The sequence below is a fragment of the Sciurus vulgaris genome (genome assembly GCF_902686455.1).
Source record: "Sciurus vulgaris genome assembly, chromosome: 7".
Classification (NCBI taxonomy): Eukaryota; Metazoa; Chordata; class Mammalia; order Rodentia; family Sciuridae; genus Sciurus; species Sciurus vulgaris.
In genome coordinates this window covers 45,546,902-45,555,749 of record NC_136467.1, presented here as the reverse complement: position 1 = coordinate 45,555,749, position 8,848 = coordinate 45,546,902, and the positions used below count along the sequence as shown (strand labels likewise).

Genomic DNA, 8,848 nt, shown 5'->3' with positions numbered 1-8,848 from the left:
TATATAATACATTTTAGTTATTGAAAGTGAATTTTAAGAGTTAGTATTAATCTTTAATAAAAAAAATTTCAAAATCACTTTCCTTACCAATGAAAGGAAAAAATTTCATTCCCAGATTTTATAAAACAAGAAATTTCCCTACCTAAAGGTTACCAAGAATACTGTACAGACTTGCTCTATAAATACAAGTGTTGTTTAGTGGAAAACAGGCAATATGTTCATATCCTGACATACAAGATGCTTTTAAAGAAGCATTGTAGTATGATGAGTATATTCAAGTCACATTAAAATGTTAGCTTTGACTTAAAGGTTGCATTTATGAGCTTAAAACCAGAGAATAACTATTGTAGAGTTGAAGATTTGAATAGAATTCAAAAAATAAACGGTCAAACCAGTTTGCGGAAACCATTGTTCTGCAGGGGTGATTGGTATATGGCTGTGATGTATTCAGTTTAAACCTCTGTTTTCTTTTCTTCCTGCTTTGAAGACATTTGTATCAGCAGATGTCAATTACTATAACTCCAACAAAGTAATAACAATGAAAGCAAAGATCCATTCATCTAAATCCTTATGATCAAGTGATCCTTCATTTGAAGTTGGTTTTCCTGAAGTAGTTGGAGATTTTGTACAGGTAGATTTTTCACTGGTAGGAGGTTTTGTACTGGTAGGAAGTGTCTCTTTAGAACAGGTGGGAATTGGGGGTTGCCAAGTACCATTACTACCACAGACAACCAAGTTGCTTCCACGAAGGTAAAAACCCTTCAAGCATTCAAACTCAACTGTTGCACCATAGTAATGTTTACTTCCAAATCCTGCTGTCTGTCTTCCATTTTCAATAACTGGGTATGGACATTTGACCACCTTACACTGGGGAGGGTCACTACTCCATTGTCCCTGGCCAGAACAATGAATCTGACTCTGTCCAATAAGTGAAAATTTATCTGATCCAGGATTGGGATTACAATTATAAGTTGCTACTTCAGAATATTCAAATACATCCTTTTCTGGGGTGTATCTTCCATTTTCTATTTGTGGAGGTGGTTCACACAAAATCTTTTCGCATTGTGGGGGACTCCCGCTCCAACGCACATCTGATCCTGTAAGCTGACAATGTAGAATTTGCTTACCAATTAAGTAAAAACCCTCATTACAAACAAATTTAACTTGTGTACCAAACTCAAAACTTCCATTAAGGAGGTTTACTTGGCCATTAACAGGATCTGGTTGAACTGGACATGATTTTTTAGAACAAGCATCATTTGAAAGAGAAGACCATGTGCCATCCTCACCACAAGAAGTAGACGTGGAGGAGGAAGGCTTCCGTTTGTATCCTGGTTTACATTCGTAATCTACTTGCTCCCCGACCTCGTAACGGGGTTTAAGTTGGCCAGTGAGCTGCATTGTTTCAAACGTTGGTGGCTCACCACAGGCATCAGAGGATGGGCACAGCAGGAACACTAGGGCCACCGGAAGGATCCAGAAGAAAGACTGGGATGGAAAGAGACTCTGGCTGTGTTGGGTAGGCATGGTGCACAGCATGAATCTTGTCATTTTTCCTTAGATGAAAACTCAGAACCATCTGAGCAGGGTTTCAGAGTCCTCCCAGAGCCCAGTGACCAGACGCAACAATCCCAAAACTCAGGAAGTGTCAAAGGTTATATTTGAGTGGGCGTGGCCCTGGCACACCCACAGAAGTCACAGAAAGTGTTTTAGAAGTGCTCAGAGTTAGTATTGGGACTGAGATCTCAGGGTTAATGTAACCTCACTGATATATTTAGAGAGATTTGTGTCACTGACTAAAACCACCATTTTCAATCTTTGTTCATGAGAGTGTCCTTGCCCAATATTTCCAACTATTAAAGAAAGATTCTTGGGTCGGGCGCGGTGGCACATGCCTGTAATCCCAGCAGCTCTGGAGGCTGAGGCAGGAGGATCATGAGTTCAAAGCCAGTCTCAGCAAAAATGAGGCACTAAGCAACTCAGTGAGACCCTGTCTCTAAATAAAATACAAAATAGGGCTGGGGATTTGGCTCAGTGGTCAGAGTTCCCCTGAGTTTGATCCCCAGTATCAAAAAAAAAAAAAAAAAGGAAAAAAGAAAGACTCTCAGATATTGGTAGTTTGCCCCAGAACAAACCTTAAGGCAACTATTTGTGTGTAATAGTTCATTTTAAAGATCTCAGAATGCCCAAGTGAGAAACTGGGAAAAATGACATGGGTAAAGAAGAAAAGCCAATAAAAAATGTTTTAATATAGTAACCCCTGCAGGCAACAGGGGACTGAATCTCACTATGGACTCTGTTCTCAGTGTGCAACACACTGAGAATCAGCCTACAGAGATTAGTACCTGAGACACTGATATATTTATTAGAGTCCTTTCCTTGAGGGTAGCTCTGGGTTTATTAATTCCCCCATGCCTCCAAGAAGTGCCTCTTTGCCTCTGAACAGAACAATAAGAAGAGAGATGGGATACTTTAGGTGTATATTTGTCAGTGATTGAAAATTTTTTTATTTCCACTACTGGAGAACTCAAGGAGCTTGCGGGAAGATGTGGGGCATCAGCAGTATCTACTACACTGGACTTACCAAGTCTCTTTCAGTATATTTTTCATTATATTGCTTGTGATTATGTGCAGTGTATTTGTGACTGTTTTTCCTTTGACTTTTTTCTTTCTAGAAATCAGAAGGTATATAAGTACTGAACATAAACTATACCTCCAAAGAATTTACCGAACTCTATGTCATAGTTCTCTTGAACAACCAAAGCATAGGGGACATTCTGCGTTGGAGATCAGCTGAAAGGTCTAATGAGGCTAAAACAAGCTTGAAATGTGGAAGAAAAATGTGCTACTTAGAGTGACCTAATTGACTTTGTGTTTTGGTTCATAGTTTTGAAAATTCCTTTCTTTCCACCCCAAATTCAAGTTGTCTTGTGTCACTACCCATTTCTTTATATAGCATTCCTTTCATTTTCCAGTTCTTCCTCATTTTACTTGTAATAAATCAACCTAGAAACATTTCTTACCTTTCCTAGTCCTATCTTTCTTATATCTTCTTAGTTAAGAATTCAAAGGATGGAAGGGAAAAAGGGAGGAAAAAAGAAAGGAAGGAGTAAAAGAAGGAAGGAAGGACAATGTAGCTTACAGTTCTTCACCAAGCAGTTTCACCTCAACACATAAAATTTTGTTTTCCACCTTTGTATTCACGAAATCCACATTTACAAATTTAATCAGAATTTCCCTATTTTAATAGATAAGAAATGTAATGAACATTTGCACTTATATAATCCACAGAGCTTAATTTAAAAGCTGAGATCATCATGTGCCAAACCAGTCATATCCCCTTACTCTGCACTGTTTATTCCTTCTGTTATATGTTTTATCTTGCTGACTCATTATCACCATCTGCCTAAAACCTGAATGAAAACTTGTAGTCATTTTGGACAATTCATTGCCACTTATTTTCTATATCTAATCGGGCTTCAAGTCTTTACTTCCTGAATAAAATCTTTTCCCAGATCTACACAATAAATCTCAAGACAACATTTCTCTGACTCAAATTATTTAATCTTTGGAAATTTCATTATCTCTCAAATGTTTCTTAAAGGTTTTCTGGTATTGACAGTGTCTCATATATATTCAAAATTTGGCATTCCTTTAAGATCTGTTGTTAGCTTCTCTTGTCTCTGCCCCCAACCTTAGTGAGGTATAATTGACAAAAATTATATATATATTTACATTCTATGATATTATGTCTCAATATACAACATGAAATGATTACCACAAGCTAACTAAGATACTTCTCACTTCATATAATTGCCAATTATTAATTTTTTTGTAATATGAATACTTAGCCTTTACTCTCAGCAAATTTTGAGTATATATTATGGTATTATTAATTATAGTCAGCATGCTGTATGTTAGATTTCCAGAACTGATCATCCTGCAAACTTTGTACCATTTGTCCAATATATTTCCATTTCCCTTACTCTCAGTCCCCACAACTACCATTTTAGTTTCTCTATAGGTTTAATATTTCAGATTCCTTATATAAGTAAGATTATGTAGTAATTATCTTTCTGTGTCTGGCTTGTTCCACTTAGCATGATATTGTCTAGACTTACTCATGTTGGTGCGAATGAAAGAATTTCCTTTTCATTTCTTTAAGTTTGGAATATATGTGTGATATGTGATATATATATGTATGTATTGAGTATGTGTGTATATATATATATATATATATATATATATAAAAAATCTCACATTTTCTTTATCCATTCATGGTCACTGAAAGGCAGGATTATTGGATCATATAATAGTTCTATTTTTAGCTTTTAATTTTTAAAAGAACCTCAATGTTGTTTACCAAAGTGGTTTTACCAGTTTAAAGCATTGCAACAAAATATGAAGCTTCCTTTTAACTCCTTCCCTGACAACAGTTGTTAACATTCATATTTTTATAATAGGTTTTTTACAGGTGTGAGGTGATATCTCATTGTGGTTTTGATTTTCATTTGCCTGATGATTATTGCCATTGAGAAGTTTTTAAAATATATGTTGGCCATTTATTTGTATGTCATCTTTTGAGTGATGTTTGTTCAGGTCCTTCATTCTTTATTTGGGTTATTAGTTTTATTGCTATTGATATATTAAGATTTATTAAAGATGCATGTTTTGCAAATACTTTCTCTCATTAGGTAGGTTATCTCTTCACTCTATGTTTATTTTGCCATTCAGAAGATTTTAGTTTGATATAATTACATTTGTCTATTTTTGTATTTGTTGCCTGTGTTTTTCAGATAGTGTGTAGTTAGTGTGTAGAAATACAATTGATTTAGGTATGTTGACTTTGCATCCTCAGTCCATTTATTAGTTCTAACAGTTTTATGATGGAGTCTGTAGTTTATTTTATATACTAGATCATGTCATCTATACTAACAATTTTACTTCTTTATATCCAATAAGAAACCCTTTATTTCTTTCTCTTGACTGATTTCTCTGGCTAGAACTTCTGGAATTATATTTAATAAAAGTGGAAAAAGTGATCTTCTTTCTCTTTGTCTAGATATTAGTGAGGAAGCTTTTACTGTTTGCTTTTCAGTGTAATGTTAGCTGTTGACTTATTACACATGGCCTTTATTATGTTCAGGTATATTTCTTCTGTATCTAATTTGTTCAGCATTTTTAAAATGTAGAGATGTTGATTCTTATTGAATGTCTTTTCTCTATTGAGATGATCATATGATTTTGACTTTGATTTGATGTGTACTGTCAATTATTTCAATTTGCATATAATGAACTATTTTCACATCTCTGGGATGAATCCCACTGAATCATAGTTAATAATTTTTAATACACTGTTGGGTTTTGTTTGCTAGTATGTTATTCCTCAACATTTATATTTTGCATCTGTATTTATCAAAGATATTACCCTGTAGTTTTTTTTCTTTGTTATTACTTATCTGGTTCTAGTCTTTAGAAAAAATTTCCTATTATTATTTTTTAAAAATAATTTAAGGTGAATTGGTTTTTTAATTTTTTTTTTTTTTTTTTTTTTTGAGTGTTTGGTATGGTTCAGCAGTGAAACCATCTAGTCCTACACTTTGTTTCACGGGAAGGTTTTAATTACTGATTCAATATTGTTACTTGTTATTCATCTGTTCAGATTTTGTATTTCTTCATGATTCAGTATTGGGAAGGTGTATGTATCTAGAAATTTATCTATTTTTTCTAGTTATCAAATTTGTTGGCTTATAGTTGTTCATAATAATTTCTAAGATCTTTTGTATTTCTGTGGTGTCACTTGTAATATCTCCCATTTCACATATGTTTTTCCAAAATATTGAGTCTCCTCTCCCTTTTTCCTAGTTTATCAGGGTAAGAAAAGAACTAGTTCTTTGTTTTATCAGCTTTTTTGTATTGTTTTCTTACTCTCCATTTCATTAATTACTGCTATGATCTTTATTATTTCTTTTACTAATTTTGGGCTTGGTTTGTTTTATTTCTCTAAGATGCTCAGGACTTTGGGATCAGTAAGAAATAGTTTTTGGAAAAGATCACAAAGGTACAAAAGCAAAAATAGACAAAAAATATTGTATTAAACTAAAATGTTTCTGTACCACAAAGGAAATAATCAAGAGTGCAGAGACAAAAAGAATGGAAGAAAGCATTTGGAAAATCTCTATCTGATAAGGGGTTTTTATACAGAATATATAAGGAACTACACAAAGTCAGTAGCAAAAGAATAAGTAACAATTTAAAAATGGAAAACAGATCTAGGTAGACATTTATCAAGAGAAGAAATGTGAATGGATAATAGGAAGATGAAAAAATTCTCATCACTAATCATTAGGTAAATGTAAATCAAAACTGTTGTGGGGCACAACTTAAGAACAGACCAATCACCACTGAGAAGTCCAAGTTTGAGAGTCTTTATTAGCCAGCCGGTTGACTATCTCACACAACACCGCAAAAATGACTATTGGGAGAATACCCTAGCCATAGGGTTTCAGGGATTTTTATACTATAAGTCAGTACATCAATCATAAGTGTCTGTTGCTGTTATTTAAAACTACAAACTAAATCATGATCTACTACAAACTTAGATCATGAGATCTAAGATCATAAGCAGAAGGAGAAGTGGGTCAAAATGACCTAGTTGGGTACAAGCTAAAAAATGGTTACTAACAACTAGATAATAACTGTTGACATGGTACATTGTCTAAGAAAAATAGGAATCAAAAAGAGGACAATTTTTCATTATATGAGAATTGCCATTCTGTGTTGAATGGAGAATGGTTTAATACTGTGGTTGGCCTAAAACCTAGGATTGCGGGTTGGTCTGATATTGGGGCAGGCATTTAATATGTTTGCAGTGAACTTGTCTGATGTCTGGGGCTTCAGGGACCAAGATGTGCCAGAATATGCTTGAGGCTGTGTCTGTGGAGGTCAAAAGGAAGTTTGGGGCTGTTTTTGCACCAGTAAGCGTAGGCCTGCTATCCCTGGAGGTAAGGTCCAAGTGAAAGTTTAATGCTCACTTTACTCTTCTTTCTTCACAAAGAGGATATGATATCTCTGCTCTGGATTTCCCAGACTTGGGGGAGAGGTGACATGGATAATGTGAAACTGTCCTTTCCACCCTCTTCAATGCTTCTTTTCTTATTTCTCTGTTCTGCCCTAAATGTTGAAATTGCTTACCTGAATTCCTTAGGCGTTGTGGGTTTGAGAGCTAGAAACTTCTATTCCACCATTGCCTTTGTCCATTGTGTGCTGTTATAACAGATTGCCACCCTCTGGATAATGTACACTAAACAAATTTATAGGATCACAATTCTTTAGACTGGGAAGTCCAACATCAATTTACCTGCATCAGGTGAGAGCCTTCTTCTGCATTGTAACATGTCAGAATAAGGCATTACATGGTGAAAAGGCAAAGAGAGGATGAGAGGGAGACCAAAGGGGCTGAACTTGTCCTTTCTTGAGGAAATGACTCCTGTAATAATGAACCCACTCCTGTAACAATGGCATTAATCCATTCATGAGGGCAGAACACTTAGGGCCTAATCGCCTCATAAATGTTCCGCCTCTTAAAACTATTACAATGGCAATTAAATTTAAATAGGAATTCGCGAAGGGGGGAAATATGCAAACTACATTATCCATGTTACTAATATCACCTCACCTCTCTTTTCTTAATCTTCAATTGTTTCAGACATTAACAGTAAATTATGCCAATAGTATCTTATTACATAAGTCTCCAAGAACCATTACTTCTTCCTTAGAAAATATTACTAATTCTGATGTTCATGTTATTTGCATTAAAGCAGTGGAAACTCAAAATGAAAAACAATAAGGATGTTAATACATGATTTCCAGGTCACTGGGGATATCATAATTGCCAGTTCTATCTCCTATGCTATGGTTGTAGTGCATTATTATCTTTGCATATTTGGTGATTTTTGTATAAAAATCACCCAGGTTATTATTCCTCTTCAAGATATTCCCGTGTCATTCATTTAATTATACCTTTGCAGACTGGTGATTGTCTATTTCTCAGACAAGTCCAGATATAGCTAAATCATAAGACAAGCCAAACTGAGGTGTAATGTTAATTTGTTTCATTAATTTTCCAGTAAATATTTGGAATTTTTCTAAGTATAGTATTACTGCATCTTCCAATGATAGGGATGTGAAAAGTCTTTTCCTGGGTCACCATCACATTTCTTTTTGGGGACAGACGGTCAGATGCAGGGAAGAGTTGTGGATGTAACTCCTGTTTTTAATTCACCAGGGCTGTAGAAGAAAATCAATGCCCTGCTATTGTCTCCCATTCCTCACACAATTGGTAATGACAGATTATTTCTAGAGGTGAGAGTCTTAATTTACATCACCTATTCCTCTCACATTCAGCAGTGAGACCTGTACTTACTTCTGGGATCCTACTTGGAATCGCTACATGTGTAAGAAGAGGTCATACGTGTTGGGCATCTTGTGCCTATGGTATGATTTAGAAGTTTAGGGTTACGCATCAGTCATTCTTTTTAAATTGCCTTATGCACCATAAATGCTAGAATTTCCTAAGAGATCAGATATGCTCTTTCCCAAAGCCTCAATTAGTGAACTCTTCTTCTCACCATTATGCTTGCTACCTGGTACAGGGGTAAGATCACAGTCACTAGTAATTATTTTGTAGATTTACCCTTAATTTGTTAAAGTTAGTACTTGGGCATATCACCAAACTCTGCACCTTTATTTCGGGAATAGCGTTTTCGTTTTGACACTGACAATCTTCCAGGGATCTCCCACAAGGCATCCCAGCCGGCCTGGTCCTCATGGATCTGTGTCATTGCCT

The 8,848-nt window shown here is 35.2% G+C and overlaps 1 protein-coding gene across 1 annotated transcript; it reads right to left on the bottom strand.

Annotated features, from left to right (window-relative positions):
* Positions 1–513: 513 nt before the first annotated feature.
* Positions 514–1,527, bottom strand: LOC306665713 (membrane cofactor protein-like; the record flags this gene model as incomplete). Its single annotated transcript, XM_079147358.1, has 1 exon — positions 514–1,527. One exon carries the CDS (start codon positions 1,525–1,527, stop codon positions 514–516), a length of 1,014 nt encoding a protein of 337 aa, XP_079003484.1.
* Between the last annotated feature and the right edge of the window lie 7,321 nt (positions 1,528–8,848).